This window comes from Gymnoscopelus braueri (genome assembly GCF_963280865.1).
Source record: "Gymnoscopelus braueri genome assembly, chromosome: 3".
In the NCBI taxonomy this organism is placed as follows: Eukaryota; Metazoa; Chordata; class Actinopteri; order Myctophiformes; family Myctophidae; genus Gymnoscopelus; species Gymnoscopelus braueri.
The window spans coordinates 21094607-21110816 of record NC_137612.1 but is presented as its reverse complement, the minus strand read 5'-3'; the positions used below and the strand labels follow the sequence as shown (position 1 = coordinate 21110816).

At 43.4% G+C, this 16210-nt stretch overlaps 1 protein-coding gene across 1 annotated transcript in view; it reads right to left on the bottom strand.

Annotated features, from left to right (window-relative positions):
* LOC308081852 (copine-9-like) overlaps positions 1-16210 on the bottom strand; it is a gene marked incomplete at both ends in the record, with an annotated part of 117445 nt that overhangs the window by 41198 nt on the left and 60037 nt on the right. The window contains 1 exon segment of the mRNA XM_080423472.1: positions 650-713. Within this exon segment, the coding sequence (XP_080279598.1) occupies positions 650-713 (64 nt within the window).

Here is a 16210-nt window from a genome sequence, read left to right as displayed (position 1 = left end):
AACATTTTACCTAAATTAATTATCAAAGTCAGGCGGTCATTCTAGATCGGTCAACCGATGCTGATGCTGAGAATGCCCTTTCACGTATCATGTTGATGATGATGGAACGATCAGAACTGATTCCCACCCAATCAGCAGTGGTGAACAGTAACTAAGTCCACCAAATATTCCAAAAGTAGTCCAAAAGTATTTAAAGTATCTGTACTTTATTTTTACTTCCACTCCACTACATTTGAAAGACAAATGTTGTACTGACTCTTGAAATGATTTTCACTATTATTAATACATTTTTTAAATTATATAAATGTTAGTATCTATCTACATTTCAAAGCAGCACAAACTTTCCTCTTCTAACCCGGATTTGAACCTGTTTTCCTGCGCATGTGCTGAAACTTTTACCATTGAGCTGTGTGTGGGTGTTTGTGTGTGTGTGTGTGTGTGTGTGTGTGTGTGCGTGCGTGCGTGCGTGCGTGCGTGCGTGCGTGCGTGCGTGCGTGCGTGCGTGCGTGCGTGCGTGCGTGCGTGCGTGCGTGCGTGCGTGCGTGCGTGCGTGCGTGCGTGCGTCCGTGCGTGCGTGCGTGCGTGCGTGCGTGCGTGCGTGTGTAGGAGCAGAGAAGCAATGCGTCCTCTGAGTCTGAATGATACCAACCCTGCAGTTACTGAGCTCCTCAGCTGTGAAGATGATGCTTCCACACTTCTTCCCAGGGATCCCACTAGGAGAGAGAGAGAGAGAGAGAGAGGGGGGGGGTGGGTCAACAGAGACTTGTTAAAACATCCAACAGTGGAGCTGTCAGTCATAAGTCCATCACATAATTAGCTATGTCAGTGATATTACTTCGCTGCCCAGTTCTAGGATGTAACGCCCTGGATTTGAACCCCACGTGGGAAAACAAACATCTACCACTCATCTAAAGAGAAATCCTCCTTTGGCTGAAGGGGAAGACTCCCTTGACCATGAGGGATGCCCCTTTGAATTAGTCCTAGATATTTGGTTTCTCTTGCAGGAGGCCGGGTTAGAATCCAGGTGGTTTCACTTCACGCACACACACACACACACACACACACACACACACCGGTATGGGATGATAGGAAAACTCTTAAGCATCCATATTCTGGGGGTAACATTATGGCCGATCTACAAGCTCACAACACTTCGAATTGCGACGTGTTGTCAGCTTGCAGATCGGCTATTTTTGGCGAAGAGATTTTGTTGAGAGAAAAAAGTGGTCCAAATGCAGAGCCTCCGTATTACGGAGGGCAATTTCACGATAAATGTAAATCTCTGCGATCCAATTATTGTGAGAATTTTTTATTGTAATAAAGGTTAACGATTATTGTCCCATCCATAACGCACGCGCGCACGCACGCACGCACGCACGCACGCACGCACGCACGCACGCACGCACGCACGCACGCACGCACACACAGCAGGTAATCAATGGCTGTCCGGCTGCAGATATTATTGCAGCCCGTCACTCTGCATTATAGTGACTAATGACACAATCTGTGACAGAGGTGCTGACCCCCAACTCAGTTTCTCAGCAGACACAATTATCCAAAACGGGACGGATGGAGGCAAGGAGAGAGGCAGGATTTCTCATCTCCTTCACATGCAGACACATAACCACTCTCTCTGTCACTGTCACTGCTCAATTCCTATACACACACTAATTGGTCTCTGGGGGAACATTGGACAATCTGTCCAGTGATTCAAGGTAATCTCCTTAATTATAATACAATTGGATTTAGATGAATAAATGTGGTCTGGAATATGTTTTTTCCCCACGAGGCAGAGACAGGGAATCCCCTGAATGTGGAGGCTTGGCACCAGTAGCACTCAAGAGCGTGTTTAAATATCTATAAATAACTATTAATAATAATAATACATTTTATTTATATTGCACTTTACATTTGAAATCTCAAAGTAATAAAGTATAGAATGAAATAAAAAACAATCTAAAAAAGGAGGGTTTAAAAACAATTAAAAAAGCAAGGGGGGGAAAGAATACCTAGGGGGTAAAACCAGAATAGCTAACCGAATGCTTTATTAAAAAGGAACGTCTTTGGTCCTCTCTTGAAAGCATTGACGGACTGTGGAGCTCTTAGGTGGTCCGGGAGAGAGAGTTCCACAGTCAAAGGGCAGCTGAGCAGAAGGCTCGGCCGCCCATGGTGACACTTATTACACTCATTATAATGAGAGGAAGGCTCTGGGAATAATCCAAAGATGCTTTTCGGTAAGCAGGTGGCAAATTCAAACTAACCATGACAACTTGAATATAAGACCATGCCAGAGAAAATAACCAACTTATCTTCCATTGATTCATGTTAGGAAACCCTATTGTCGCATTGCAGGCTGTTAGTGGGCAGGGGAGATTTCCGGGGCATGTTTAGTTATGTTTATTTTTATTGTGTATATGAAATGCATTATGGGGATTGTGTTATGGGGATTAATGTGTAATGATGTTTCATGTCATTCAATTATCATTTTATGTTGCATGTGTGTAGTCACGCTGCACCCTGAGTGACATGTTTAGTAGGCACCCTCTCTAGGGCGCCCCAGTAGATCACCTGGGAAAGCGCGTACCATATCAAGGCATGACAGTCCTTGACACAGCCGACGGCCCAGGCTTGAACCTGGACCCAAGACCCTTTGCTGCATGTCATGCCCTCTCTCTCTCCTACTATTCCTGTCTTTCTTCTCAGTGTCACTGTCTAATTAGCAGAAAATGCACCAAAATATATAAATTATAATAATAATAATAGGCTTCATGTTTTCCATATGAGTTAAGATGGTTTGGTATTAGTAGGAGTATTCCAATACAAAAGTCGTTGTTATGGCTCTTTCTTAAGCAGGTGATGGTGGGATTGTGATAAGAAATACAGAGGAATATTCAACAAACACCCATGCTATGTCACATGTGTAGACACAAACACATCTTTGTGTGCGCAAGCACACACGCATGCATGCACTCACACACATATGCACGTATGCACGCACGCACACACAGAGATGACAGCCTCCTTGTGCATCTTTTTCCAGTGCCCTTGAACCATGGTTTAGCCTCTTAGTTGAGAGTCTGGGCTTCGTCTCTTTTTTCTTCCACAGCTGCGACTATGACAGCAATGTTACTGCACAGACTGTCAATGAACACATACATGCACACGCACGCATGCACACACACATGCATACTCTCACAGCAGGCTCTTGGGACAGTCACATGAATGAGCCTGGCTAGATTAAAAACAGGTAAGAACTCAAACCTTGTTAATTTGCACTAATCACAATTAGAATAAATTCACCACCCAGCTTCTATGCCCTCCTCTGATCAATCTCTTCCTCCTTCATGTCATTGACAAGGAGCGTTAATGTTGATGTATGAGGCTCTGCTGATTGCAATCCGTCCATTAATGACTTTTTACACGTTCTACTGACACGTTGTACTTGATCTGACATTCACACAATTCAGCAGGGAATCAGGGAATGGATATCAGTTTCAAAGCCAACCCTGTATAGATGTTTATTATAGATTTTACACACATTCCCCTTTCTTTGTTGCCAAAGAAAGCAACGACTGGCAATGAACGCGCGCACGCACGCGCGCACGCACGCACACACACACACACACACACACACACACACACACACACACCACACACACACACACACACACACACACACACACACACACACACACACACACACACACACACACACACACACACACACACACACACACACACACACACACACACAGGTTTTGTATTCTTGTGAGAATCTTCTACAGACAACATCTAATCAGAACTAACTCTGTGTGAGGACTGGTAAAATGTGCTTTCATTGTCCTCCTACACCCTCCACTTCCAGCTGATGTCTCCCACACACCCTTACACAAGCGCACACACACACGGTTACAAAGTGATACACCCAAAAACCTGACTTGCTACCTTAATTCAACAGACAACAGTTTTTTTTTCTATTTTCATTTGTCATTGTACTTATTACACACACACAGCCCACCAGACAAACACGTTGCAACATTAATGTTACGAATGCAGCCTCTCCGGCGAGAGATACAGTGACTACTGGCATTATGGAAGCGCTGTGATGATTAATGTCATGCATTTATTCATGCTGGAGGAAGGTGGTGGGGCTCCCCTGGATCAAGTGGTGCTCATCACTACTGTCTGTCAGTATACTGCATCTGCCCACCGTTTGCGGTGGGAGCCCGGGCTTGAACAGTTGTGTACGAGTATTTACATTCTCCACTGAATTGTCCTTACATGATATAATTGTTCAATATGTATGCAGCCTCGAGAAGTTTATGTAACCCTGCATAATTACTTTACCAACATTTTCTCCAGATGGTGCACATGTTGATGAAGATATACCGATAAGACAGGCATAGAGAGACTTAATGTACATCTAAGATTCCCCAGTAATCACACTGAATAGCGACATGCAGCAGCAGGATGTCTGCAATATCTATTTTCTGTGTGATGGATGTGTGGTTACTGTTTGCGCTGTACAACAAATTGTCCCTTGGGGATAATGAAGACAACCTTGAACCGTCAACTCGTGAAAAAGCATCTATGTTCATAATCAACACAGCAAGTTTTACATACGCTTCCTGCAATAAAGGGCTCAGGTAGCTCATCCCTTATTGTAACTGATGCAGCCGGCTGTCATTATGTTTGAGAATGCTTTCAGACCAAGAGAGTCTAGGATCTAAGAAACCAATTATATGGAAAAGTGAAGCTTTTTTCTTCTGTGAAGTGAGAATCTCTGTATTGGAGAGAAAGGGGGACAGCTCCTCTACTGTGTGGGATGGCGCGAGAGAGATCATTAACAATGGTCATCTAATATTCATGACAGCTGAATAAACAAGCCTTGAAACGATATCAATAAAGCATGTTGGCCAATTACCAAGTACTTGTTTTTCTCCTTCACCCCCCCCCCCCCCCCTCAAAATATAAGTGAACTAAAACTTGCAATCGAAGTCTCTCTAAAGCTAGAAGAAAATTCTCTCAACCTCAAATTGTCTTCCATAAGATCTTGCCCTAAGGTCCTAAATGTGCTCAGACAGTAGCTGACTCAGACGGCAGGATGTAAGCAAGGATTTCAGGCGAGATTGTATGCCGAAAGAAATTGGGAGGAAATTCTTAGATCCTGAGAGATGATCTTGATGTTTATTCAAGGTTCAAAGTTAGCCTTCATCGTTTCCCTTTGGACCAATTTGTCAATTTGCCAATTTGTCAATTTGCATTCACACAAGCGATGCACAGTAGCAGCACACAGCCTCTCACACACAATCTATCTATACCAGGGGTTTTCAACTGATTTTGACCCAGGGACCACCATCCTGATAAGAGCAACCTGGGGACCACCACTATTGTGCGTGGTGGGTCCATCATAGACCCACCCAAAAACAATAGTGGTGGGGGGTTCATGCACCACAGGGAGCTGGAGAAAATAGCTATAATATCAATATAATATCTAATAAAATACAGTGATTTTGTTTGAATGTGATGGAATATGATTAAGGATTACTGTGATTATGGTAAGCTCACATTTCATATCACACACACACACCATACAGTAAGAACTCCTGTAAGTTATTAAAAGTAAAAATACATTTTTTTTTTAAATTCATGGCCAGGGACCACCTGCAATGCCTCCGCGGACCACCAGTGGTCCACGGACCACCGGTTGAAAACCCCTGATCTATACATAACCAAACCACAGTTAACATTCGGTAGCACACACAGATCCATACACAGTACATCAGCACATACACACCAATAATATTGCCTGACACCCACACCAGGATATTGCACAGATACTGTACCCTACACCAAGAAGTTGCACATTCCCCCCAATAAGAACCATGACATTTCTCGGCTGAGCGCACCCTGGAGAGTTCCCTCCCCTCCCTAAAGGACTCTTGTACCGGGAGGTGCTTTGAGCAGAGCAAAAAGGTCTCACACTACCCCAGAAGTGGACTGTTCCCAGTGAGCCATAGACGTCTATTAGACCACCGTCTAAAACTGGGTTATAATTGGTCTAAAACGTCTTTTCTTAGCCGTTGACGTTGATTAGCTGTTTTTTAAGCGTCTATATTTAGACTGTCTATATTATAGACGTCATTTCAACGGCTATGATATAGACGGTCTATATATAGACAGCTAATCAACGTCTAGGCTAAGAATAGACGTTGAAAAAACTTTCACTTTTAGACCAATTATAACCCGATTTTAGCCTAGACCTTAGACGTACTTTAGACGTCTAATAGCCCGAAAAATGCTCAGTGGGTTTGTGCCGTTACAGTCGGGCAAACACCTGCATTGTCACAGTCACTACAGACAGACAGAAAGAGTTTTTCTTTTATTCTTATGATTTGGGTCAAATATCCTGCACATGTTGTAATTTGTATTATATGTACTGTATGTTGCTGCTGCATTTATGTACAGTTTATTCTGTATTTATGTTATACTAGAAGTTCGGGCCGCATAGCGGCCTTCACACCTACGTTGCACAGCCGATCCGACCAATATGTCTGAGTCATAGTGTCGGGGCTTTGTCAAAGTACCCGTTGTTTATATATGGAGATCTCTGTATCTGTCTGTCTGCCTGTGTCCCTTTTATGGCCACATATGGAGATCCCTGATGTCATCAGTATATGCCCATGTATTGGAATGTCCATATATGGTTGGATCGGCGGTTCTGGACAACTGGATATCCGAACTACTCGACGGCGAGTCCTTGCCCGCTGTGTGCGCCGAGTTTGAAGTCGGTCGGCCACAAATATGCACATGACCATACTGTATATGGGCTAGCGGACTGATCTGTGGCTCCGATTGCAGGTTAAGTTTTTACTTCTTTTTTTTAAAAACTTGTGTTATACCCTGTTATTATATCTTGTTGCCAGACCCAGGGGGTCAGGCCTACATGAGGCTTTGTCGGTCCCCTTTTGCTATCGTTTTCGTCCATATATGGACGAAAACGTTTTCTTACATGTCCCTCTTTTTGATTGGCCAAGCTTAGCGTGACGTAGTTTAGAAACCATTCAGATTTCCGGCCATTCAGATTTCAACCACTAGGGGTCTGGCAGTACCAGGTCCCCTGGTTCCCTTGTTAAAATAACAATCCACAATCTGCGGGCCATGTCACACCAACATTTCACCGCACATATTTGAGTATGCGTGATTGACAAGTAACACCTCTTGAATTGAATCTTGCAAAGTGCTTTAGAATAAAGTCAGTTGTAGTGCCTATGCCATCATTATAAGCAAATTGGAGGCGTCCAAGAGATATTGCACCTCATTGATAGGTTTCATACCATAATGCGTTCAAGAGATTTCAAAGCTACTGGTCGAAAAATCATTTAACTTTTTTCCATAATGTAGGAATGGTACATGGGGGTGCATGGTGACTCAGCCAGTCAGTGCAAAGACCATAGCTCCTGGTGAGTGCAAGGGCCCGGCCCGGGTTAGAATCAGACCCCTGTCTTCTCTCTCCTCTCTTTCTGCCCTTGCAAATAAAGCATACAATTGTCAAAAATGAATCTGAAGTTTGGTCTTATTTGAAATGGTGAGTGGGCTAAACCAGGCTACAAATCCATAGGTCAGTAAACTCTGTAATATGGATTTTTGTATATTGAATTTCCAAAGTTTGCATAATAGATAAAGCCTCTCTTGGAATGTATTGTTTATTGCCTTGGTATTGGTGTTCAAGGGGAGTTGCTGTGAGTCGATATGGATCCTCAGGTAGGGATAATTAGTGTAATGTCAATGGCATGATTGCTGATGGTGATTGGACAAAGGGAGGAGCCTTCCTGGTTCAATTATTATTTCCTTTGTTTTCTTTGCGTTGAGTTGTTGATTTTGTTTCAGTTGGTGAAAAAGTTTGATCCAGTGTTTGTGGTCATGAGTGGGAAGTGGGTTGTGTTGAGCTGTGTGGGTGCATGCCTTAAGGAAACAGCAGTCTACAAATAAAATACAGGCTAGTGTTTTGGGGGGAAATAGTGCGGAAAAGATACATAACAGCATCCTCTGATTCTTTCTCTCATTTCAGATGCTCTTCTCTTCTTTCAAAGAGCGAGTTTGTCTATCCAGTTTGGGTTATTTACTGTAGGTGTTATTTTTATACAGCATGTTTAATTGGTAGGATGCTATGCATAACTGTATGTACAGTGGCCACATCATTCAAATATTTAAGGTCTGTGTTTTAAGATTGTTCAAAAATAGACCAATAAGTACTATAGGTCTATCCTCAAAACAGATGGTGGGTTCCTCCATTGCTTAATCTGTCCACGCTTTGTTTCCATCTTTTTATTATGAGTACAGTATATTAGCTATATGTGTTTGCCTACAGGCATGACATCAGTTTTGCATAGGATTTATAGGCCACAAAATAGCAGTGGTGTAAAGTAACTAAGTACATTTACTCAAGTACTGTACTTAAGTGTACTTTTGACGATGTTTTACTTAATTGGAGTGTCTCTTATCAATACTTTTAGTTTTACTCCACTACAGTACATCTCAGAGGCAAATATTGTACTTTTACAAATACAATTATTTGAAAACTTGAGTTACTATTTGTAGATATTGATTATTATTACAAAACAGATACATTAACCACTTCTGCCCTATGTATACTTAGGCTATTTGAAAATAGCCGATCTACTGTACAAGCCCACAAGCGACACGTTGTGAGCTTGTAGATCTGCTATTTTCAAAGCATTTTTTATTCATTTGGAAACTTGTGAAATGGGACATTCTGCATAATGAGTACTTTTACTTTTAAGTATATTTTTATGTGAATACTTTTGTACTTTTACTCAAGTACATTTTGAAAACCGGACTTTTATTTGTAACAGAGTATTTCTACACTGCGGTATTGATACTTTTACTTAAGTACAAAATGCACGTACTTCTTCCACCACTGCAAAATTGCACAGATCCACAGTCTTGGCCTCATTGTGGTGCTATAACAGGCTACTTCACGTTTTGCCTATCTCTCTAGGTCGTCCTCAGACGAGCCCTCCATCGTCGCCTTCAGTCATCCCGGTTCTCCATACATCTGGCCAGCTCGTCGGTACTTTGCGCTCCTGCATCTTTCTTGAGTACGTCCACGTATGTTAATGTGGTACATCCTCGTGACCGGTGCCTGTGTGTTGGTTCCCACAGCACCAATTTGCTGGCTGGCAAGTTATTGATGTCTTTGGCAGTGTCCTGCTAGCCTCATTCTCCTGGCTGCTATTTTATTGCTCACTCTTGGCGCTCCCTCATATAGATTCTTGTTGGTAACATGTTCACTCTCCCCATATAGGCCACGCATATGCAGAAGGCCACGCCCATTTCAACAGGATTCCTTTCATTGAAGCGTGCCATGCACGCTAACCTTCCAACCAATTCGCTGGTAACCTCACTATACCTGTCAAGACTGATAGGACCACCAAACCCATTAATGTGGATAATTCTGTGTCACACGTACCTTTCAACCATCTGTAATACAGAGTAAACAAATGTCCCTGTATTCAGGTAGGAATTTGACACAAGCCTATAGTTCCATGAGCAATACAACGAGCGTCCTGCGCAAGCATCAGTGTTGCAATAGACAGTGTAGGCTACTGACTTGTCAAAATTATGTAATTATTTTTAAAGTCATTAAGTTATGGAAAATAGGAGAGGAAAGGGAGAAAATATAGGGCACTGTTCTTTCAGCCTGTCAATTATGGTTACCAAGCTGACCTCCAGTGGATTTCCCCTAAATACTTTTTCCAGCCCAGAGATAGAGGCTTTTCCCAAGGCAATGGCAGACCTGAGAGCATAGCCATAATCCTGACCCTGGAATTTGCCGTGGATGAGTCGTTCCCATGGTGACAAGAAATTGGTAGTAATAATAATAGCTGGATCCTGGTGAGTTCCATAGAGATGGAGGTGATAGGTTGGCAAGCGAGGGATATATATAGACTGGACATAATATAAGCCTTACGCACACACGCACGCACAAGCGCACACACACACACACACACACACACACGCACACGCACACGCACACACACACACACACACACACACACACACACACACACACACACACGCACACACGCACACACACACACACACACACACACACACACACACACACACACACACACACACACACAATGTACTGTGTGTGTTTATATATAGAATACTGTACCTGCTGTACATCAAAACATTGTAACATTGTAGCCTAGAGTTTTTCCACTGCAAAGCCCCAATAAGCTTGTTAGAGACTGGTCTGATATTGAATTCTTTAGATAGGGGTTCACTTCAGTGCATCCCATGTTTGAAATTGTAGGGTAAATCCAAGACTTAGATTAAGAGCAGTAGAGCAGTGTTTCTCAAATAGAGAAACTCTAGGGTCTTCCACCCTAGTGTGGAAGACCAGTTCAACAACGTTATAGGCAGGGGTTTCAGACAAAAACGGACTTCAGAGGAAGAACCAGCTGTGTGAAGAGATCCCTGCCTGAAGAGGTCAGCCCACTAGAGGCTGACATGTGTAGAGCCTTAAAGCGAGTGAAAGCCTAATGGACCCTAACGATAGTGATGAGCCTGATCATCAACGAGACACCTACAGGGAGGGGTTCAGATCGCTGATACAGTGGCGTCATGAGAACAACCTCACCCTCAAAGTCAAGTAGACCAAGGAGCTGATCGTTGACTACAGGAAGCAAAGAGGAGCACGACAGTGGAGAGGGTCATGGACTTCAAGTTCCTTGGCATACACATCTCTTGAGGACCTCACATGGGCCACACAAACAACACATGTGGTGAAAAGGGCCCAACGACGATTATACAGCCTCAGGCGGCTGAAGAATTTCAGCATAAGCCTCAGCACATTCGACAGCAGCAACATCGAAAGCGTCCAGAACAGCATAAGCCCCTGATGTGGGAACTGCACGGCCCTCAATGGCATAGCGCTACAGAGTAGTGCTGCACGATTAATCGAAAAAAGATCGTGATCTCGATTCAGACACCTATGCGATCTCGATTTTGAATTATATTTTTTGCTTAATATTTTTATATTTACAAGAGAATTGTGTGAGAATCGTGTGAGAATCGTGATCTCAATTCTTATGGAGGAAAATCGTGATTCACATTTGAGCAAGGTACTGCAGCATCAAATGCCAAACGAACAGTAGGGACAGTTTCCACAGCCAGCCATCAGGCTGCTGAATAAACACTGAGCTCTGCCACACATAATCTATACATTTCCACCCATATACCTACTTTGTTTATCTGGCGACATACTGCACATTAAACCTTTGTTATTCCATGTAGCCACTAGATGGCCATGTCAGTCTTACTGTACATGCACTCATTTACATTGGCACTCACTCACTTCATGCACTGCATATATGACTGTAGATACAGTACATTCCCATTCCAATACATTTTACATTCATACTGTACTTCTGTTGTGATGTGATCTGATATGCTCTACAAGACATCGGAACACTGTCACACACTTTATGTATATTTGATGTTTGTTTTTAATATTGATGTTTTTAATATTCATGATGATGCTATTCTTTAATGTGACTGCAATTCATGGGCAGCGTGCAGAAAATAATTTCACCCACTCAGATACCAGTTCAAACAGCACACTCCTCTGACCTTATCGTGCAGAGGGAGGCGCCCTCTGAGGAGTCTCAGAGAAATCTGAGAATGTCTCAGCCTCAACCGGGAGACACCACTTCTGATTCCACCTGTTCCACAGCTGCCTGCACATCAGCTCTGTGCCACTGAGGCATCCATCTTGGATGTACATGGACATGGAAGGAGAGGCAATGCATGAATGAATTTCTGCGTATGCATGAGAGAGTGCATATACTTCGTGTCAGTGTAGCAGCATGTGTGTGTGTGTGTGTGTGTGTGAGTGTGTGTGTAACTGGTGCATTTATATAGCGCTTTTATCCAAAGCGCTTTACATAGATTGTGCGTTACATTCACCCATTCACACACACATTCATACACCGATGGCGGAGGAAACCATGCAAGGCACCAACCTGCTCATCAGGAGCAATTAGGGGTTCAGCGTCTTGCTCAGGACACTTTGACACTAACTCTGGGGGAACCCGGGATCAAACTGGGAACCTTGCGGTTGCCATCTGGCCGCTCTACCGGCAACTCTACCCCTGAGCCACTGCCTGTGTGTGGCTAGAGGTGGGGCCTGGTAGTTTACTGGTACTGGTAAATTGACCTCCTCCCCTCCTCCCCTCCTCCCCTCCTCCCCTCACACATCCCTCTCTCCTGTCCCGAAGCGATGGGGGTGACAGGGCGACATGGACACTGACAGCAGGCCTAGATCATTCAATTACCCAGCACTTAAATTAAAAGCTTTCATGTTCTCCACAGATACAAAGGCATGGAAGGCAGGAAGAGGGGAGGGAATAGGTAGAGCGATGTGGGGGAATAGAGGTAAGAACATTAAGAAAGACGGGAACGATCCATGGAGCCAGAGAGGAAGAAGGAGAGAGAGAGAGAGAGAGAGAGAGAGAGTGTGTGTGTGTGTGTGTGTGTGTGTGTGTGTGTGTGTGTGTGTGTGTGTGTGTGTGTGTGTGTGTGTGTGTGTGTGTGTGTGTGTGTGTGCGTGTGCGTGTGCGTGTGCGTGTGTGAGAGAGAGAGAGAGAGAGAGAGAGAGAGAGAGAGAGAGAGAGAGAGAGAGTTTTGGAACACATGAATAGTTTAGGCAATGGTTTATTTGTGGCTCATCTAGCTAACTCCACTGGAGCTCACGCCTGCGCACATACACACTTGCTTAACCAAATTAACCGAAAACCTTTTTTTTTTTGGTGGTGTTGAGCTTTTCATGGAATGCTTTTGAACTGCTGTTGTTATTTTTATCCATCTTATGAAGCAATAAACTCCTGCACTAGCTAGCATGGCCTGTGGTTGTGTAATCAAATGGAAGACAACTCTGCTGTTCAGCTGTGGGCCTGAGGACTTCGCCACAGACAGAGACAGAGAGAGTGTGAGAGAGAGAGAGAGAGAGGGGGGGTGGAGCAGGGGGAGAGGGAGAGAGAGAGAGAGAGAGAGAGAGAGAGAGAGAGAGAGAGAGAGAGAGAGAGAGAGAGCGAGAGAGAGAGAGAGAGAGAGAGAGAGAGAGCATTGGCACTGTATATATCTCTGCAGCATAGACATCTCATGAACACTTCCCCTCCAATTGTTACCATTGTACCTGAAAGACACACACAAGTATATCCTTTGCAGAAGTTTTTTGTCATAAGGAGTGACGTAAGTATTGATATCTTTAGTAGTATTTAGTTATGCAGTGGACTGCAATCCATTACCAGTGATCCTATCTGTTTAACAAGTAATTGACATCAATTCAAAATTATGCTTCAGTTAGCAAGGAGGGTTCCCATTCACTGTCATTCCCTGACACTCCCTATCACCAGTGTTGGGTAACGTGCGTTAGTAACGTAACGCCGTTACGTAATATATTACCGAATTGCGGTAACGGGTAATATGACGCATTACTACAAGGAGAAGCTGTAATATATTATTAAAATGACACTACGTTACTACGTTACTTTGTGCGTTACCCACCAAATTGAAGATGGTTTTTTTTTCATCCACCCACAAAGCCACAGCCTACAGCAAAATCCCTGTTAAAACTAAGCACGCACCTCTCTCTACAGGCTATCATTGTCAACAAATCTCTGTGATTCTAATTTTACTATAATCAGCTGAAGGGGGAGTGTGTAGTCCATTTAATCTATTTAAAGAAGGCAAGTTAAGCATCGCGCAATGCGATGCTCCAATTTACACACGTCAGTTTTATTCATTGATTACGCAGGAAATAATGAACTGATTACAAAAATATAAAATAATCTCTAATCAGTAACATGTAGGTGATACGTTCCTTTAAGTGGAGTCATTGAGTGCAGTCTAAGCGACCATAACATCATTTTCTGCACGCGTAAGCTTCACAGATCTGTAGTTGATTGTCATAGCACGGTCAGCTGCAGAGCTGTGAAAACTTACTCATCAGAAGCTCTCACAACAGCTCTTGAGAAAGTGGATTGGTCAAATGTACTCGGTGGCTCCTCGGCTGAGGAGTCTTGGACTGGTTTCAAAACTGCTTTTGTGTCTGTTATTGATAGCCTAGCGCCCAAGAAGGTGGTGAGAGTCAGAGCCCGTACACAACCCTGGATGAATGGAGACATCCTAAATGCAATCAAACTCAGAAACAAAATGTACTCTGAGTTCAGGAAATGCAAAGATGTGCAACTACTTGAAAGATGCAGAAATCAACGAAATGTAGTAAACAAATTGGTCAAAACTGCCAAAAATAATTTCTTAAATGAAAGCATTGAGGCAAACAAAAGCCCACAAAAGCTGTGGGAAGCGCTACAGAAATTGGGCTGCAACAACAAAATTCAAACCAAAGCTACAAACATCTGCATTATTTCAAGTGGCGTGCTCATTACCGACAAGCAAGCGGTAGCAAACTGTTTTAACAGCTTTTTTACCACCATTGCAACCCAGTTGGTAAGCAAACTTCCTCAGCATTCAGGTTTGTACGGCTCTGACCACATCCAGCGTTCGACACTGTAAACCACTCAATTTTACTTGATAAGCTGAGGGCGATTGGTTTTGACTGCACATCACTAAACTGGATGAGATCTTACCTGGAGGGAAGAGAACAAGTGGTTGACATCAACGGAACCATGTCCTCATCCCTCCCGGTGAGCTGTGGGGTTCCTCAGGGCAGCATTCTAGGGCCGTTACTGTTTCTTCTATACATTAACGACATGAGTGCTGCCTGTAACTGCAAATTGTTCCTGTTCGCTGATGACTCGGCACTCCTGATCTCGGGAGAGGACAAGTTGCAAGTTGAGGAGGCGCTCAGCTCCGAACTCTCAAAAATCCGTACTTGGCTTACCGATAACAAACTGTCACTACACCTTGGGAAAACTGAATCCATTCTCTTTGGGACCAAACATTCCCTCAGACAGATGGATGTAAATGATTTCAAGGTCAAAGTCGATGACACAATTATCTCTAGCAAAGAAGAGATTACCTATTTGGGTTGTGTTCTTGACAAATACCTGACAGGTGAAAGCATGGCTACAAAGGTGGTCAAAAGAGTAAACCAGAGAACCAAATTTATGGGCAGAGTTTCCTCTTTTGTCAACCCTCAGGCCCTCAGGACCCTCTCTGATTCTCTCCCTGATTCAACCACTTTTTGACTATGCTTGCACCTCCTGGTACTCCAACACCTCAGTGTCACTGAAGACTAAGCTTCAAACCTCCCAAAACAAACTGATTCGGCTACTCCTCGGATTGGGGCCCATGACCCACCTTTCTCCCACCCATTTTGCCAGCCTAGGCTGGCTCAGGGTGGAAGACAGGGTTAAACAACTAAAAATGGGACTGGCCTTCAAAATTGTAAATGCAAATTTGCCCGATATGCCCCCTATTCCCGCATATCTGAGTAAATACCTCCAAAAGGTTAGCGACACCCACAGTCACAATACCAGAGGCAGCGTTAACAACAATTTGGTACCACCCACCCATAAATCAAACATGGGCAAATTCTCCTTCTACAGCACTGCCACCCAGGATTGGAATAGTCTAACTCCATCCCTCAAAAAATGCAGTTCGCTGGGCTCATTTAAAAGAGCCTTAAAAAATCACCTTTCAGGAGGCCAAAGGTGGAGGTAGTACCATTTTCCCGTTAGACAGCAGACCCTCCCCCCCCCCCCCCCTGTTCTTGTACTTTTTTTTTTTTCCTATATATTTTTTTTTTTGTTGTACATAGTGTTATATATTTTTTTGGCTGTTTATTTTGTAATGATATTTGAACTGTGGTGCCACTATATATGCCTATGAATTAAATACCAAGGCCCTCATTGGAAACAAGTCCGCAAGGACTTTTATGAACGGACCTGTAAGACAAAGTATTTTAAATGTAACTGTGCTGTTTTACATTTTTTGCCTAATAAAATATTCAATCAATCAATCAATCAAAATACTTATGTCTATCAAATGTGGTTTTATTGAAAGGCAATTAAAGTCCAGAGCTAAGTTAGAAGCCAAACATCGGGTGTGTGTGCTCAATGTAAAATCCCCACGGCTGCAGAGTTCATGTCAGACTCTGTCGGAACGGAGCTCTCTGTCAGAACGTGAGCAGTGTTGCCAGATTGTGCGAGAG